This window comes from Onychostruthus taczanowskii, unplaced genomic scaffold (genome assembly GCF_017590055.1).
Source record: "Onychostruthus taczanowskii isolate IOZ18803 unplaced genomic scaffold, ASM1759005v1 scaffold253, whole genome shotgun sequence".
NCBI classification, from domain to species: domain Eukaryota; kingdom Metazoa; phylum Chordata; class Aves; order Passeriformes; family Passeridae; genus Onychostruthus; species Onychostruthus taczanowskii.
Genome location: NW_024499830.1, coordinates 94,249 through 113,037, shown reverse-complemented (window position 1 = coordinate 113,037; position 18,789 = coordinate 94,249). Strand labels below are relative to the sequence as shown.

The 18,789-nt window shown below is 55.9% G+C and overlaps 1 protein-coding gene across 34 annotated transcripts in view; it reads right to left on the bottom strand.

Moving 5' to 3' along the window:
- SCRIB (scribble planar cell polarity protein) overlaps nt 1-18,789 on the bottom strand; it is a 99,069-nt gene that overhangs the window by 10,036 nt on the left and 70,244 nt on the right. For 25 of the 34 annotated variants that reach the window (XM_041407096.1, XM_041407102.1, XM_041407110.1 and 22 more), the window contains 10 exons: nt 17,150-17,218; nt 14,051-14,101; nt 12,993-13,034; nt 12,051-12,179; nt 10,114-10,227; nt 8,653-8,700; nt 8,173-8,338; nt 5,619-5,784; nt 4,159-4,248; nt 3,496-3,669 (listed from right to left, as the gene is read on the bottom strand). In XM_041407096.1, coding sequence (XP_041263030.1) covers nt 3,496-3,669; nt 4,159-4,248; nt 5,619-5,784; nt 8,173-8,338; nt 8,653-8,700; nt 10,114-10,227; nt 12,051-12,179; nt 12,993-13,034; nt 14,051-14,101; nt 17,150-17,218 — 1,049 coding nt within the window. The remainder of the gene's footprint in view (nt 1-3,495; nt 3,670-4,158; nt 4,249-5,618; nt 5,785-8,172; nt 8,339-8,652; nt 8,701-10,113; nt 10,228-12,050; nt 12,180-12,992; nt 13,035-14,050; nt 14,102-17,149; nt 17,219-18,789) is intronic. The other 9 variants (XM_041407098.1, XM_041407121.1, XM_041407111.1 and 6 more) reach the window with 6 other exon arrangements.

Here is an 18,789-nt window from a genome sequence, read left to right as displayed (position 1 = left end):
GCACAGGACACACATTTTGTCCTGGGACACTGAGGGTGTCCCTAAGCCAGTGTGAGCCAAAATGCTCATGGGCCTGGCTGGCACCTGCCCCAGGGTGTGCTCCAGAGCCTCTGAACCTCCCTCTTCCCAAGAGACAAGGGCCTGGAGGGACAGGACACAGGGAATGGCTTCCCACGGCCAGAGGGCAGGGATGGGTGGGATCTTGGGAAGGAATTGTTCCCTGGGAGGGTGGGCAGGCCCTGGCACAGGGTGCCCAGAGCAGCTGTGGCTGCCCCTGGTCCCTGGCAGTGCACAAGGCCAGGCTGGATGGGGCTGGGAGCAGCCTGGGACAGTGGGCAGTGTCCCTCCATGGCAGGGGTGGAACCAGATAGCCCTAAGGTCCCTTCCACCCCAAACTGTTCCATGACTCCATGACTGTGCCCAGAACCCGTGTGTAAGGTGGGTGTCTGTGTCTGCAGAGAGCAGAGGGAGTGCTGGGGGAAGGGGGCATCACACATCCTGGCAGGGCACTGATGGCACAGGGAGAACAAGGAAAGCCCAAGGAGGTGCAGACTGAGGGGTCATGAGTGACAGCACAGAGCAGAGAACTGGAAAGAAGCAGAAGACAGGAGATTAGAAAGGGAGGAACAAACCCAGTGGGTTGGTGGGGCTGAGCCCCCTGAGTGGGGCAGTGCAGAACTTCCCCTGCAACACAGGGGCCTCTGGAGACAGGACCTGACCACTTCCCTGTTCCCATTCCAGAGCTGGAAAGAGGGGCCCTGGATCCTCCCGGAGATCTGTGGCAGCAGGGAACAGTCCCTCCTTGTCTCACAGAAAGGAGCCTTGCAGTGACTGACTGATTCCTGCCCAGGGCACCAGCCAGGCCCTTCTCCAGGACCTGCACAGAAAGCTGGGCCTTGGCACTGGAAGCAAAGTGGAGCTGAAGCCCTGATCTGCCAAAATTAAACCCAGAAAGGCTGGATCTGACAGCTCAGGTAGCTGAAGCCCTGGTCTGCCTCAGTTAAACCCAGAGAGGCTGGATCTGATAGCTCAGGCAGCTTCTCCTTGACAGGCACTCCCTCCTCAGGAAGGCTCTTCTTTTGCTAGCCTCATTTCCAAGGACAAAACACACTTAAAAGAGTGAAGGTTTGGGACGAGAGATCTCTCTTCTGCCCACAGTGGACAAACCCCTGGTGCTCCACACTCACTAACCCTCCTGAAGTCTCATGTGAAACTTTTACTGTGCCCTGAACAGCTCCAGCCAAGTCCCAGCTGGCCCAAGACCATGGGCTGATAAACAGCAACATTACAGGAGCAAATCACACCATCACATCACCTAAAAGCATCCTCTCCCCTCCCAGCATCTTCAGATTTATCTGCTGGCAACACCAAGCTCCTGGAAGAGCAGAGTGCCCAGACTGGAGCTGCACACCTGGGACAGCAGCAGAGACTCTGCTTCCTAAAGTCTGCACGGGCAACATCCTGCTTCTCCTTCTGACACCCACCTTAAACAAAGCTTCTATCACAGCATTCCTTGGATTCATTCATGCTTGGGCATGAACAGAGCTGACAGACCTCAGAGAGCCTCCCCAGCGTGGGAGGAATGAAGGGGAAGTGGAGGCACCAGGGAGTGAAACCTGCATGTCCCACAGGAAGGGATGGCAGACTGGGCAGTGCCCTTCTGCACAGGGATGTGCATTTCCAGGAGAGGCTGGCAGGAGGTCCAAGGACCAAGAGCAAGTCTGTGCAGGATGTGTGGCACTGTGGTGCTTGCACAGTGCCACACTGATGGCTGCCTTTGGAACCATTTCACATGACAGCTCTTCCTGACACACAGATGTGATTCCAGCCCTGACAACTCCTGACACACAGATGTGATTCCAGCCCTGACAGCTCTCCCTAACACACAGATGTGATTCCAGCCCTGACAACTCTTGACACACAGATGTGATTCCAGCCCTCACAGCTCTCCCTGAGACACAGATGTGATTCCAGCCCTGACAGCTCTCCCTGACACACAGATGTGATCCCAGCCCTGACAGCTCTTCCTGAGACAGAGATGTGATTCCAGCCCTCTCCAAGCACCTGCAGCACAAGGACTTGGTGATCTCCCCAACCTCGTAAGGCAGGATATGGCAGAGCAAGGCAGTCCCTAAAGAGTCTCCAAGACAACTGGAAGACGACTTTGGACAAAGACCTGGAGTGCCAGGACAAGGGGGAATGGCTTCCTACTGCCACAGGGCAGGGTCAGAGGGGATCTTGGAAAATCCTTCCCTGGGAGGCCCTGGCACAGGGTGCCCAGAGCAGCTGTGGCTGCCCCTGGAGCCCTGGATATGTTCAAGGCCAGGCTGGACAGGGCTTGGAGCACCCTGGGACAGTGGAAGTTGTCCCTGCCCATGGGAGGGGTGGGATGGATGGCCTTAATGGTCCCTCTCCCCTGAACCTCCTGGGATTCTGTGAAAACCAATCTCAGAGAAAATGTGCTCAAAGCCCCAGAACATCAGTCCAGCTCTCCCTGCTTTGCAGTTCTCCACTCTCAGAGCCTTCCTGGGAGCAACAGCCCCATGATCACCCATGCCAAGCACCAACACTGGAACTGCTCCCAGTGATCCCTCCAGTCTTTTCTAAAACCCTGTCCTCTCCAGGCCTCATCCAAACCCCAAAATAGACAGCTCAGACTGTCCTTTGAATGTCTCCTACAGGAGTAACAGGAGAAGAAAAACCATCAATAGGAGCAGCCTGAGTAATTTGTGGAAGGAATTCTATGATGCAGTAAATGTCTGGACTAGCTTCAAGTCTTAAGTTCTGAATTAGGAAGGTCTCTTTCTTCAGAACAACTTTTAGTCACTCTTTCATGGCTGATGGAACAGCTCGTGTGGGTAAGAATAGGAATGGCCAGATCCTGCCAGTGTCTTGGCTGTAGCAGGACTTCCAGCCCAGCAACACTGGAAATGTGAAATTCCATTTTTCGTTTCAGACATGTGACTTGGCAGCTTCAGTGGCACCATTTCAAAAGGGTTACAAATGAGGTGGGAATGGTGTGTGAGGGAAGGACACAGCCACCACAACACTCAGCTGGCCTCGTGTTCATGGTGAGTGTCCAGGGCTGGGCAGGCACTGGGGGAATCTGGAGCCCTGCCCCTGCCCTGTGCTGACAGAAGGGGACAGGCTCAGCCAGGCCACCAGTGCTGGGCACTGCTTGAGTGTCCTGCACAACCTCCCTCAACATCTGCGCTTGAAAGGATGCCCCATTCCCTGGTTTTACTCCCTTTAGGTCCCCTAGACAGGCAGGAGCTCTCCTGCTCTGTGAAAGGATCCTCCATTCCCCAGTTTTACTCCCTTTAGGTCTCTTTAGGAGCTGCCTGCTGTGTGAAAGGATCCCCATTCCCTGGTTTCACTCCTTTAGGAGCTGCCTGCTGTGTGAAAGGATCCCCATTCCCTGGTTTCACTCCTTTAGCCCCCACACACGCAGGAGCTGCCCTGTCTGTCCCAGAAGGGCAGGGAACTCTGGCTCACCGTGCTGCCCTCCACATGGCCCGTTTCTCCGCCTCCAGGGCCCGGCGTTCAGCTGGGGACAGCTCCTTGTCCTGCTGGGCCAGCAGCTCGGGGCTCTGCATCCGCAGGCGCTCCTGGTGCCGCCGCTCGGCCTTGGCTGTGCGCACGGGAGCGCCGGGATCCGTGGGGCTCAGCCTGCCAGAGAGGGGCACAGGGGGGCTGTGGGGCCACCACGGCTTACCTGCTGGGCTGGGGCAGCTCTGCTCACCTGCCCGGTGCCACTGGCAGCTCTGCTCACCTGCCTGGTGCCACTGGCAGCTCTGCTCACCTGCCCAGTGCCATTGGCAGCTCTGCTCACCTGCCCAGTGCCACCAGCAGCTCTGCTCACCTGCCCGGTGCCACTGGCAGCTCTGTCACCTGCCCAGTGCCACTGGCATGGGCTGCCGTGGGTGGGGAGGACACAGGACACAAAAAGCTCCTCATAAGGAGTTTCTGGCTGGACGGGGCTTGGACTGCCCTTGGAGCAACTCCTGAATGGCAGGGGGTTGAAACCAGAGGGTCTTGGAAGGTCCCCCGAACCCAACCCATCCTGGGTTCTATGAAGTTGGTTCTGCTCAGTTCCCCTCCCTCCCCCAGCCCCTGGCTGTTGAAAAGGAGGAACTCTGCAGCCCCTGCCCCACTCACCCCGACATGGAGTTGGTTCTGTGCTCAGGCTTGATCCCCTCCTCCAGGGAATTCCTCTGTGAGCTGTTGTTCTCACTGAGCTCCAAGGGCCTGGAAAAAAACCCCTGTGAGCTGCAGCACCACTGGCTGCACACCCAGCCAAGGCTGGCACAGGTTCCACCCCAGGAAAGCAACAACTGCTCCAGGGTGAAATCACAGCCCTCTGTGACCACTGCTGTGAACATTCCTGTGGGGATCTCCTTAACATCCACATGAATATCAGAGCTCATTTCCTGCAGTTGCAGGTCACCCAGCCACTAACACATACACACACACACAGAGAAACCTTTTTCCTCAGTTTTTCTAAAAAAATTTTTTGGGCTTTCTTTTCCTCCAGATCTAACCCAACCAGGACCTCACATTCAGCTTTGTTAGATGTGGCACAAAGGGATTCCAAACAGAGGAGCCCAAGAAAGATTCCCTTTGGAAACACTTGTCACCTGATTCTGATTTTATACCTTCATTAACAGATTAATTAGATTATTATAAGTTTTTCCATGAGATGGGCTATGGAGCTGCTCTGAGGGCTGGAACCTGGCTGGGAGAGCTGGGGGTGTTCAGTTTATAGTGCCTCTCAGCTCTGATCTTTACTGCTCAAGTTTACTTTAATTAAATTTTAGTTTCTCTTGCAACATGAGGAAGATTATTTCAAGAAACAAAACTTCAGTCTCTTCCACTGCCTTCCCTGCATTCAAGCATAAATAATAAGCAACTGAAAGTCATCTGATGGATCCAGGCTTCCTGTTCTTCAGCATCCTGAATGAGAACAGGAGGGATCAGTGGGGCTTCCCAGAGAACCAAGGAGCTGTGTGTGACTGCTCTCCTCCTTGGAGCTGCCTCAGCTCAGGAGGGGCAGGGGTTAGGGTCTGAGGGTATCATTATGTGAGCAGCTCCTCCACTGAGACTGGGCAGAAACAACAGAGAGAATGAGATTGCATGTGCCAGGGTGTGTTCTGCCACTGTGACAGAGAAGTCACAGTGGAGAGGAGACTGTCTGTCCCAAAGACTTCAAAGGCAGATAAGGACAGCTTCAGCTTTACTCCAGTGCATTCTGAATTTATCTGGAGCCTTTGAGAACCCTGTTCTCATTCCTCTATCCTATGCCCAAGAATTAGAAAAAAAAATTGAGGTAACCTGAAGGCCAGGTCCCAGAGAATGGGGAAACAAAAGCCTAAGAAAACCCAAACCTGTTTTAGTATCACTTTATCATTCAGCTTATCTTGAAGCATCTGTCTCTAAAAATCAACCTCTCTGCACACCCTGGGGCACAGCTGAAGGAGCAGCTCCCTGCAAGAGTGAGATGCAAAACTTGGCCTTTTCTGTGCTGAAGAAGAAACCTCGCCCAGCCCTCTCCCCTGAGAGCTCCGGGGACACTCTGACTGTGGGGGCACAGGGCTGTGCCTGCCCAGGTGCTGTCTTACCGAGCTGCTGGGGCCTGGCTGCTCCTTCCATTCAGCCTCTCCACCTTGTACTCCACGCCCTCGATGATGACGCTGGACTGCACGGCCTCGGGCACCTGCCTCCCCTCCTCATCCTCCTCAGCTTCCTCCTCCAGCAGAAGGGCTCGTTGCTGCTGCAGCTTGCGGGCTGCCAGGGAGACAGGAGGCAGCTTACACCAGAGAGCACTGGCTGAACCCCCAGGATGGGCCTCTGGCAGGTCCTGACACTGAACCCCTCTGGGCAGGTGCTGACACTGAATCCCCCATGATCGGACTGTGGGCAGGTCCTGACACTGAACCCCTCTGGGCAGGTGCTGACACTGAATCCCCCATGATCGGACTGTGGGCAGGTCCTGACACTGAATCCCCAGGATGGGACTGTGGGCCGGTCCTGACACTGAACCCCTAAGAGATTCAGTCCTGACACTGAACCCCTCTGGGCAGGTGCTGACACTGAATCCCCCATGATCGGACTGTGGGCAGGTCCTGACACTGAATCCCCAGGATGGGACTGTGGGCCGGTCCTGACACTGAACCCCTAAGAGATTCAGTCCTGACACTGAACCCCTCTGGGCAGGTGCTGACACTGAATCCCCCATGATCGGACTGTGGGCAGGTCCTGACACTGAATCCCCAGGATGGGACTGTGGGCCGGTCCTGACACTGAACCCCTAAGAGATTCAGTCCTGACACTGAACCCCTCTGGGCAGGTGCTGACACTGAATCCCCCATGATCGGACTGTGGGCAGGTCCTGACACTGAATCCCCCATGATCGGACTGTGGGCAGGTCCTGACACTGAATCCCCCAGGATGGGACTGTGGGCAGGTCCTGACACTGAACCCCTAAGAGATTCAGTCCTGACACTGAACCCCTCTGGGCAGGTCCTGACACTGAATCCCCCAGGATGGGACTGTGGGCAGGTCCTGACAATGAACCCCCAAGAGATTCAGTCCTGACACTGAACCCCTCTGGGCAGGTCCTGACACTGAATCCCCAGGATGGGACCTCTGGGCAGGTCCTTATGCTTCTCATCCCTGCAAGTCTGGGCTGGTTTCAGTCCATCCCCTCTCCATGAACACCTTTGTTCCTCCACACTTCCACCAATGCTTCAGATGAAACAAACTCTGCATGGATTCCTCAGTCCCCTCCTCTTTATCCATCAGACTTCCATCCCTGGACACCCAACGGGCAGATTTCCAGCAGATTTCCTAGTGTTCTCATGCTCACACTGGAAACGGGGCAGTCTCTCCTGCCCTTTTCCCACAGGGAAGAAAGAGCCCTGAGAGTCTGCATCTCCTCCCTGGCCTCCTGCAGGAGCCAAGGCTGGGTGCTGCTGCTGGTCCCACGCATGGCAGTGGCCCTGGGGACAGTTCTGCTGGTGAGCACACAGGTCACAAGAGGGTCAGAGGAGATAGCAGCAGGCAGCTCTCTGGGGCAGGCGTCCTGCAGGTCACCCAGGGGTGCTCCTCAGGGCTCAGGCCTGGGGACAGCTCTGGGCAACATTTTTATTAATGATTTTATCTGCCTGCAGGAGCTGAATGCAACGGTAACACTCTGCTGCTGATGCCAAACTGGGAGCTGCTGGTGACTCTCTCAAGGGCCATGAAGCCTCACAGCAGGGTCCAGACAGGCTGGAACCTTGGGCAGCCATTAGTGGCATGAAACTGAACCAGAGCAAATGATTTGGAGAGGAGTGGCTGGAGAGCTCAATAAAAATGCTTTTTTCCACTTCACATTGTTCCTTATCACCTCCTAAAGCAACTCTCAAGCGAGAGGAAATGACATCAAAAAGGAGAGCAGCAATGTAGCTCCTAGTGCACCCCTAAAGCAGCACAGTGAGCTCTGAGAGGTCTGAGCTCTCCTGCCAGTCCTGTGTGAAGGTGCCACTCAGCTGGCAGCTGGCACAGACCCAGTGTGTGCAGTGGCTTTACAAATGTCTCTGAAGGGTTTGCCAGCTGCAGGCACAGAGCCCAGACAGGGACACTGGAATGCTCCCTGGGCTGAAGCCCCTCTGCTCTGCAGGGAGAGCTCTGTCAGAGCTGAACTGCTCAGCCTGGAGAGGAGAAGGCTGCAGGCAGAACTCACTGCAGCCCTGCAGCACCAGAGGGGCTCCAGGAGAGGGGCAGGGATGAGTGGGATTTGGGAAGGAACCCTGCCCAAGGAGGGTGGGCCATGGGCTGCCCAGAGCAGCTGCGGCTGCCCCATCCCTGGAAGTGTTCCAGGCCAGACTGGATGGGGATTGGAGCCACTGGTGTGAGGCAAGGTGTCCTTGCCCATGGCAGGGGTGGCACTGAGTGGGTTAAAAGTCCCTCCAACCCAAACCATTCTGTGATTCCATGATACAGGGCACCTGAAACTACAGCACTTCACCAACCCAGGAAGTACCAGTGCAGCATCCACAGAATTCTTCAGCATTCACTTCAAATTATTCCCAGGCCTTACAATAACCACCCCTGGGCTTCTGGAAGCGCTGCATTTCTGTGGGAAAGGCATCACTTAACAGCACAATCCTCTGTGCACACATTCCTACGTACCTTCCTCCTCTTTCATTTTCTTCAGGTCATCCTCCCCCACCAAGGAAACACGCTTGGGAGGCTTGTCCAGGTGCTGCTGCTTCACCTCAATCTCAAAATACTTCTGCCTCTCACGGAAGGACCTCTGCTCAGGGCTGTGCTGTCCCCCAGGGCTGTGTGCGGCCACCTGCAAGAGCCACACCATTGCCCAGGGGCCACCCAGGCACAGCTCTGCCCCCCAGGCACACACTGCCCACCCAGGCACAGCACTGCCCCCCAGGCACAGCACTGCCCACCCAGGCACAGCTCTGCCCCCCAGGCACAGCTCTGCCCCCCAGGCACAGCACTGCCCATGGGCACCCTCCCCATGCCACCCCATCCCTTGCTCTGCCATCTGCCCCATTGTCTCCTCCTCCTCCTCCTCCCCAGCCCTCCCACACCGTGACCCCATCTCCCCATCCACACCCCATGGTTCCCACCCTCCCCAGCCCCAGCACTCACCTCCGAGGCCAGTTTGGTGTTTTCTGTGCTGCTCTGACCAGACAATTCCTAAGAACAGAGAGAAATAAGCATGTTCTAAAAGGGAAGTTTCCAGTCATGTGCCCCAAGGCCAGGCGAGCTGACACAGGTCCCCAAAATGTCCCAGAATTTGCACAGATTTAACAATGTTTAGCAATGGTCAGGAATGAGTATTTATGTTAAACTGAGGGTTAAACAGAACCTGAAAGGGAGACACTGAAAATCACGGGAAACAGGCACCAAACAGGAGCAGGGGCTGAGCTAGGGCTGGAGGGGGTTCACAGCAGCTGGCAAGAGCCACTCACACTTTGCTTACATCAAAGGCAAAACCAAAATTTACTTTATAGAAGCAGAGATGCCATCAGAAAGAAAAAAACCTGTATTTACTGGCATGCATAACAGAATATTGAATGAACAGAACTACAGGGGGAAGAAACTGATTCACAAAATCCATCTGTTAACCAGGAATCCACAGGGGCAAACTGAGAACTGCAAACTAGTCATGGAAAAGCAAGAAGTTTTATCATTAGACAAACTGAAATGACCCACTAAAAGAGAGCAAGGAGATGATCTCTGGCTTTATACAAACACTCCAAAAATTAATTCAGAATTCAGAACTTGAGTGGATCTGCCTAAGCAACCTCCTACAACTCTGGAGACATTTGACCAATGCTCTTAGGCCCATGGTGGAAGTCCTGGGGGTGTCCTGAGCTGGACCTGATGATCCTTGTGGGTCCCTTCCAGCTGGGGATGTTCCAGGATTCTAGGATTCCAGGATTCCAGCACCAAAGGCTGCCCTGTTTTGTAGGGAGAACTGAGGCAATGACCTCCAAGGCTTTAGCTAGCCTGGACTGTTCCAGGATTCAGCTAGATGGCAGGGAAAAGGATAAGTCCCAACGAAGATCAAAATCTATTAAAAATATCTCAGCACAGGTTTAGCCTGGCCCTGGTGTCTGGAATTTCAGAATTCCTTTGCATGGTTGTACATCAGTATCCCAGTGTCTGGGGAGAACAACAATGTGTGAGATTCCATGAGCTTCCAGGACCTGACACAGACAGGACCCTGCCAGGATGAACATCCCATCACCAACACACTCCAACAGGACCTGGCACAGACAGGACCTGCCAGGATGAACACCTGCATCACCAACACACTCCAACAGGACCTGGCACAGACAGGACCTGCCAGGATGAACACCTGCATCACCAACACACTCCAACAGGACCTGGCACAGACAGGACCTGCCAGGATGAACATCCCATCACCAACACACTCCAACAGGACCTGGCATAGACAGGACCCTCCCAGGATGAACATCTCATCACCAACCCACTGCAGCTCCCACAGGACCTGGCTGGGTCCCTGCTGTGCAGCAGCTGTCCCTGGAGGGCACACATCCCCCCCTGCTGAGCCCTGGCTGGTGTCCCCAGCAGCTGGGTTACCTGTGTCCCCAGCAGGGGCTGGGACAGGGGCACTGCTGCAAAGGTCTTGTAGGCCTGCTTGACGTTGATGGGCACCTCGTCAGGGGAGGGTGGCGACGGCGGCGACGGCTTTGGCTGCGGGACAGACAGGAGCAAAGGTGAGCACAGAGGGGGAAAACCCACGTGGGGAAACACATCCAAGGCTTGGCTGCAGAGCCTGGTGAGGGGGATCGGGGAAGGAATAGGTCAGGGAACACGTCAGGAATCTGTAAGCCTTGGAAGGGTGCTGCTGAGCCCTGGGCAGGACCACCAGGAGCAGACACTGCACACACACTGTACACAGCAGCCCGTTCTGTTCCATGGACAGTGAAGGAATGGCACTTTTGGTGGCACAGATCTTCACTGACCTGATGGGAATGCTGTGACAGATCCTCTGGCCAAGGGCAAATTGCTGTCCCGGTCCTTGAGGCTTTCCACCCAATTCAACCAGCAAGTGCCTACCTGAATCAGGGTTTTTGGGCTGGAACAGGACAGCTACACATTGACTTCTATTTAGGGTCCCGCCAGTGGAAGGTGTCCCTGTCTTTAAGGTCCCTCCCAACCCAAAGCACCCTGTGATTCCAGGATCTGATCCAAGGATCTGTGATGGGAAGATCTGCCCTTGATCTCAAATTTTTCCTTTGCAGAATTACTTACTGGGAAACATCTGACAAGGTCTGAGGGGGGACCTTCCTAGTGCTTGTCACTGTCTTTGCTGGTCCCTTCCTCACCCACCTTCCCTGTGAGCCCTCCTGCAGCACTGGGGGGACCTGCTCAAAGCATCACAGAAATGGCAGGGGTGGGGTGCAATGGCACCTCCTTCTCCTGGAAAGTAAATCCCCTTGAGCTGCTCATCCCTCCAGCTGCACTAATCTAGCTCCAGGCCTTCTGGCTTTCCTTAGTCCTGGACTAGGGCTAAGCAATGCTGTCTGATGATGCTCCTGCATGGGCTAAAGGACAGCACAGTGAGATCAGGAGAGCCTGTGAAATGTGAACCATGCCCAGTTCCATGCACTCTGTACAGCTGTCTGCCTGCAAATCAGGTCTCTGCTTTGGTACCACACTGTACCAGCTCCAGCAGGGAGAGAAGGGCTGGATTCATGGAATCTCACCCAGCATGGTTTGTGTGGGAAGGGACTGAAAGCCCATCCAGTCCCTCCCCCTGTCATGGGCAGGGACACCTTCCACTTTTATACTGAAGGGACACAGGTCTTCCCTCATGACAAAGACAAAAAGACCTGTATTCTTCTCCCCCATCAACCAACAGCCCCAGGAACACGAACCTTTCAAAACCAATCATTTGCATACCATAAAGCCCATCAGCAGGATGGCATCAGCTTTTGTTCCAAGGTGCCAGAACCCAGGTTCTGTAAGATTTATGTCTCCACAGAACTCAACACCTCACAAATATGGCTCTAAACCTGTATCTGCTCTGGGGACTTTGGCCACAAATCCTTCAGCAGTGCTGACTCCTGGGACAGGGCCATGGAGACATGGGGCAGCTGGGGAGAAATAGGAGGGATGCACTGACCTGGCCCTGCCGGTGAGGAGTGTGGGTCCCTCTCAGGGAGCCCAGACTGGACACGGCCAGCACCAGCCTCAGCCCAGGCATGTGGTCACCAAAACAGAGTGACCAGGCACGTGGTCACCAAACCAGGGTGACCAGGCACATGGTCACAAACCAGGGTGACCAGGCACGTGGTCACAAACCAGGGTGACCAGGCACGTGGTCACTAAACCAGAGTGACCAGGCACATGGTCACAAACCAGGGTGACCAGGCACATGGTCACCAAACCAGGGTGACCAGGCACGTGGTCACTAAACCAGAGCCACCTCTGGGAGGGTTCCTGCCCCATGACACGACACTGCAGCCCCCGGGGCAGCCACAAGGCTCTGGGAGGGAAGCCTGGCCACTTACAGAGCTGTGGGTCCTGAAGCAGGGCTGGGGCTGCTGGAAGGGGTTGGGGCTGTCCCCCTCCTCGGCCCTGTGTGCCACAGCAGCGCTCGGTCGCACGCGGGAGAGAGGCTGAATGACGCCAGGCTTGGTCTGCTCGTGCCAGGGCCCAGGACAGCGTGGGGAAGGCAGAGGAGGACAACGGGGGAGAAAGAGAAGAGAAACGAGCAGTTAGGGCAGTGAGGTGTCTGCCATGCAGGTGAATAAATCCATGCAAATCCATGCACCCCCACTTCTCTCCTCAGCTGTGCTGCCTGCTGCAGCTGCAGGACTGGCAGGGAGAGCTCCTGGAGCCAACACCAAAGGAGACTCAGCCAAGGAAGGGTTACACAGCACCAGCGGACTGCAGAGAAGGCCAGGACAAAAGGAAGCACCTGCCATACCAGCAGCAGCTACAAGGGTTGGCAGGGTATGGTAGGTGTGACCAAGCTCAGAAAATGTGAGCACCAGGGATGGAAGGAGGGAAACATCAGCCAGGAATGGGAATTGGCAGAAGCTGTGGATGGAAGTGAACCAGACTGAGTCAGAGCTCTGATGAGAAATGCAGTTACACTGGAGCAGAAGTGAGAGGCTAAAACTTCTCCTAGATGTCACCATCACTGCTGGACATTGTGTGAAAGTGAGCAGAGCACCTGCAACTGGAGAGAGTGGCAGCAGGAACTGGGTAAGCCAGCAAAACCTGCAGGACGGGAAGCTGCGAGGGGAAACACCAAAAAAAGCTGCAACAACTGTTAGGCTGGGTTTTCAGACAGACCATATTTAAGACCTGATGCATTTGTACAAACTCGAGGCATAGTGGAGGACTGGAGGAGACAGAACAGGAGCCAAGAGGAGGAAGAAACAAGCTCCATGTGCTGGGGGATGCACAGGGACAGCGCAGTCAGGTCTCAGGGCAGCTGTACTCACTGATTTACTGTCATCCTGCGATGTAATGAAGTTAATGGAAGCCTGCAGACAGAAATACAGGGGTAAATCTGGAGTCTGAAAGCCTTTAGTTTACCCCTGCCCCACGGCCCACCTTGTGTGGGGAGCTCCAGGTTCCACAGCACCTCCTTCTTCAAGTGAGGACAGGCCAGAGCCCACCTGCACGAGCCTCTCCCAGCCCCTGTGCTCTGTGAGGAGGCCCTCACAGCTCTCTGCACATCTCCAGACTCTGAGCCCAGCTCTGGGACAGTCCTGGCCCACGGGCACAGCCCCTGCCTCTGGTCCCTGGGCACATCTCTAGATCCTGGCCCGTGGTCACAGTCCCTGCTCCTGTCTCCTGCTCACCACCCCCTGGTCCCTGGGCATATCCCCTGCTCCTGGGCACATTCCCTGGGCCCATCCCCACCCTGCACACTTGCCCCAGCCCGAGCAAAGCCGTCCCCCCGCAGCTCCTCCCCAAGCACTGGCAGGTGCCACCACAGCAGCAGCTGACAGGGAGCAGCCCCTCGTGCCTCGGGTGCCACTGGGGTGCTGCTCCCCTGGGGAGCCCCAGGGGACGCCAGGACCCCGTGGGGATGCTGAGCCTCCATGGGGATGCCAGGACCCCGTGGGGATGCTGAGCTCCATGGGGATGCCAGGACTCCGTGGAGCCCCTGTGGGGATGCCAGGTCCCCGTGGGGATGCCAGGCCCCCATAGGGATGCCAGGACCCTGTGGGGATGCCGGGATCCCATGGAGATGCCAGGGCCCCGTGGAGCCCCTGTGGGGATGTCAGGCCCCCGTGGGGATGCTGGGTCCCCAGTGGGGCCCCCCTGGGGATGCCAGGACCCCATGGGGATCCCGTGGGGATGGCAGGTCCCCGTGGGGATCCCGTGGGGATGGCAGGTCCTGTGGGGTCCCCCTGGGGATGCTGGGCCCCCGTGGGGATCCCGAGCCCCTGTGGGATCCCCTGTGGCCCCGTGGGGCAGCGCAGGGCAGCACAGGGCAGCGCAGCAGCGGCAGCGAGCAGAGCGCACACCGCACACCACGAGCAGCACTTACAAAGCGTGTCTCCCTGCCGGCCAGGTGAGGGGCCCGGGGGGCTGAGGGCACCTGGAGGGAGGGGCAGCAGCAGGGAGAGAACGGGAGAGAAAATGGAGACACTGGGTTTTCCACAGGAGAGCAGCAGAGAGGCTGCAGCAGCACGGGGGAAGCCCCCTGCACTGACTGGCACACACAGGAGACCCAGCACAGACACCTCCTGCCTCCCCCACCCCCGTGCAGAGCTCAGGCCAGGCACGACCCTCACCATGCCTGCATGACCCTCACCGTGCTTGCATGAGCCTCACGGTGCCTGCTCAACCCTCACTGTGCCTGCATGACCCTCACCGTGCCTGCTCAACCCTCACTGTGCCTGTTCGACCCTCATCATGCCTGCTCGACCCTCACCGTGCCTGCTTGACCCTCACCGTGCCTGCTCGACCCTCACCGTGCCTGCTCGACCCTCACCGTGCCTGCTCGACCCTCACCGTGCCTGCTCGGCCCTCAAAGCGCCTGCTCGACCCTCACAGCTCCTGCTCAACCCTCATGGCGCCTGCCCGACCCTCACTGTGCCTGCTCAACCCTCACAGCGCTTGACCGTCACCGTGCCTGCTCAACCTTCACCCCCTCACCGTGCCTGCTCAACCCTCACTGTGCCTGCTCGACCCTCACAGCACCTGCTTGACCCTCACGGCGCTTGCTCGACCCTCATGGCGCTTGCTCGACCCTCAGAGTGCCTGCTCGACCCTCACGGTGCCTGCTCGACCCTCACAGCGCCTGCTCGACCCTCACCGTGCCTGCTCAACCCTCACAGCGCTTGACCGTCACCGTGCCTGCTCAACCTTCCCCCCCTCACCGTGCCTGCTCGACCCTCACAGTGCCTGCTCGACCCTCATGGTGCCTGCTCGACCATCACTGTGCTTGCTCAACCCTCTCCATGCCTGCTCAACCCTCACGGTGCCTGCTTGATCCTCACTGTGCCTGCCAAACCCTCACAGCACCTGCTCGACCCTCACCATGCCTGCTCAACCCCCACAGCGCCTGCTCAACCCTCACGGTGCCTGCTCAACCCTCACCGTGCCTGCTCAACCCTCTCCATGCCTGCTCGACCCTCTCAGTGCCTGCTCGACCCTCATGGTGCCTGCTCGACCCTCTCCATGCCTGCTCGACCCTCACCGTGCCTGCTCGGCCCTCACAGATTCTGCTCGACCCTCACAGCGCCTGCTCGACCCTCAACCATTCCTGCTCGGGATATAGGATTCCATTTCCCTCAAGGAATTCTCTGAAATCAGCCAATCAATTCTGGCTGGAGTACAAGATGTTGGAACCAAAGAATTAACATTAAAAATAGATGGAGCCAGCGAGTAAGAGACAAAATTCCTTGGAACTTCTGCTCTGCAGCAACAACCTGAAAGTCAAGACTCCTGAATCCCTAGAACAGGAGAGATCTGGGACTGCTCAGGCTGGAGAAGAGAAGGCTGCAGGGAGCCCTTAGAGCCCCTTCTAGTGTCCTAAAGTACTCCAGGACAGCTGGGGAGAGACCTTGGGCAAGGGCCTGGAGGGACAGGACAGGGGGGAATGGCTTCCCACTGACAGAGGCAGGGAAGGATGAGATTTTGGGAGGAAATTTTTTCCTTCAAGGGTTGGGAGGCCATGGCACAGGGTGCCCAGAGAAGCTGTGGCTGCCTCTGGATCCCTGGAAGTGTCCAAGGCCAGGCTGGATGGGGATTGGAGCAGCCTGGGACAGGGAAAGGAGACCCTGCCCATGGCAGGGGGCTGGAATGAAATTGTCTTGAAGGTCCCTTCCCACCCAAACCATCCTGGGATTCTGTGAAAACCAGTCTCAAAGAAATAAAGAAAATTGGCACTTGTGATAAAAGGAAAACTTACAAAAAATACAGCTGCTGTCAAAAATGTAAATAAGGAAACACAGCTGGAACAAAGTACATTGGAATAGATCAGCTGTAACACTATCTTCTAATTATGCTGGGTTCCTAATGAACACTCAATTCTAAATGATCCAAAACTGAGGGAGATGTGGGACAGGCTGAGAAGGAACAGAGGCTGGACTCAAGTGCTGCTCCTGCTGCTTCCTGCAGGTCCGGACTGTGTCCTCAGCCTGTCCCAGCAGCCACCTCACCCCCAGGGGACTCTGTCCACCTCCAGAGCTCCTGTCCAGCTCCAGGAGCTGAAATGGTTCACTGAAGGGCAGGGAAGTGCCAGAGCTGTGGGGAGAGCAGCTGGAGGACAGCTGGACTCCAAAAGGAATCAACAGACCCAAACTCACCAAGGACAGAGAACAAAGAACAACTGGCAATTCACTCCAGCCCCCCGTATAAAACTCAGTAATGGGCAATGACTGTAAAGGGAAAATTTAAAAATCTCTTTAAGTTCATTTAACTTCAAAAGGCTCAACTGAGCTGTGACACCTCCTGCCATGGGACGGACAGGGGGATCAAAGACTCTGATATTGAAAACTTCAGAGATAAATAAGGAATACAAATGTCAAGGAATAAGAGGTAATGTTTATAAAGAAAAAAATCATCAGAAGTTACAAAAACAAAGATACTTCCCATGGCAGAGGGAAAGCCTCTAGCAAGGAGCTGCAGCAAATCACTCCCTGAGGACAGGGTCACCCAGAGCTGGCTGCAGGAGGCAGGACCTTCCACCTCCTGCCCAGCAGCTCTGCAGGCTCACACAGAGAACCAGGCATCCTCTGCAGGCCTGGGCAGCCCTGCTTTGCAGACCCAAATCCTGACTCCTCCATTTCTTACCACACGCCAGCTGCCAGAATTAAAGAATCTCTGTACAAAGCACTGGTCCAAAAAGACCATTCCCAAAAAACTCACAACTAGAAGTTGTAGCCCCTCCTCATCACCCTGCAATTAAGCTACCCCTCAGAGCTCATTTCTGACCAGCTAATTACCCTTCTGGCTCTCTGGGACACTCTGAAGGAGGGAGTTGCTCTCTTGCTCTCTGCTTGCCGGCTGTGATGGATCCCCTGACCCTGACAGGCTCACTCCAGGATGGGAATTGCCCTCAGCTACCTCTGTCCTTTACACCTGGAAGCGCCTCCCTTCCCTTCCCTTCCCACATCACCTGTCCTGGGGGCAGTCTCACCTGCGGATTACTGGGAGAATAGGGGGATTCACGCCTGGAATTTCCGGTCCCAGACTCGCCCACAGGAGCCTGAAAGAGAGAAGACAAAGCTGAGGACGAAGCTCGAGTGTTACTCCACAGTAGGAGTGGGTCTGGACAGCCCAGGGGCATGGGACACCCTGCACATCCAGGGAGCAAGGCTAGCAGGGCCCAGCAGCAGCTGGCACATGCCAAAAAAGCGCCAGGAACAGTGAGGGAATGACGTTAAACACCGGGATCACATCCCAGCACCCTGCGAGGCCAGCTGGATCAGGTTACAGCCTCTGCACGTCCCGGGAATCCTCCTCCCTGACTCCCACAGCCCTCACAGGCAGGGTCACGCTCCAGGCAAACCTCCTGTGCACAGACACTGAGCAAAGAAAGCCATTCCTGGCTGCAGGGCTCTCCAGGCTCCCAGAGCAACCTCTGGCACTGAGCAGAAAAAGCCATTCCTGGCTGCAGGGCTCTCCAGGCTCCCAGAGCAACCTCTGGCACTGAGCAGAAAAAGCCATTCCTGGCTGCAGGGCTCTCCTGGCTCCCAGAGCAACCTCTGGCACCAAGGCTCAGCTGCTAGCAGCCTGCCCCAGCAGCTGAAAAGAGAGCAGTGTCCAGGAACACCTGCACTGCAGAGAACAGTGTCCTAGAGAACACCTGCACTGCAGAAAACAGTGTCCAGGAACACCTGCACTGCAGAGAACAGTGTCCAGGAACACCTGCACTGCAGAGAGCAGTGTCCAGGAACACCTGCACTGCAGACAGCAGTGTCCTAGAGAACACCTGCACTGCAGAAAACAGTGTCCAGGAACACCTGCACTGCAGAGAACAGTGTCCAGGAACACCTGCACTGCAGAGAGCAGTGTCCAGGAACACCTGCACTGCAGACAGCAGTGTCCTAGAGAACACCTGCACTGCAGAAAACAGTGTCCAGGAACACCTGCACTGCAGAGAACAGTGTCCAGGAACACCTGCACTGCAGAGAGCAGTGTCCAGGAACACCTGCACTGCAGAGAGCAGTGTCCAGCAACACCTGCACTGCAGAGAGCAGTGTCCAGGAACACCTGCACTGCAGAAAACAGTGCCCAGGAACACCTGCACTGCAGAGAGCAGTGTCCAGCAACACCTGCACTGCAGAGAGCAGTGTCCTAGAGAACACCTGCACTGCAGAAAACAGTGTCCAGGAACACCTGCACTGCAGAGAGCAGTGTCCAGGAACACCTGTACTGCAGAGAGCAGTGTCCAGGAACACCTGCACTGCAGAGAGCAGTGTCCTAGAGAGCAGCATCCCAGGAACCACCTGCACCCCGACTGCAGCACCAGCAGCACCTTTCACAAGGATTTCTAATGCCTTAAGGTAGAGACAGGTCATTTGGGATTTAGGGAACTATTTAGGCAAACCTACAGCTCTCAGTCACTAATACCACAGCCAGATGAATCAAGTCAGTATTTTGACACACCAAGCCTGAAGTGACCTGAGGTTTATACTGGAGCACAGATTTTAGATACCTTGCTCTAAGCTCACCTGGCTACACACCTGAGAAATTCCTAGCAAGGAACTGAACCACCTCCAAGATCACTACAGCTGAGGACTGGGTTTGTTGACTGGTTAGTTGATCTGCTGTGTA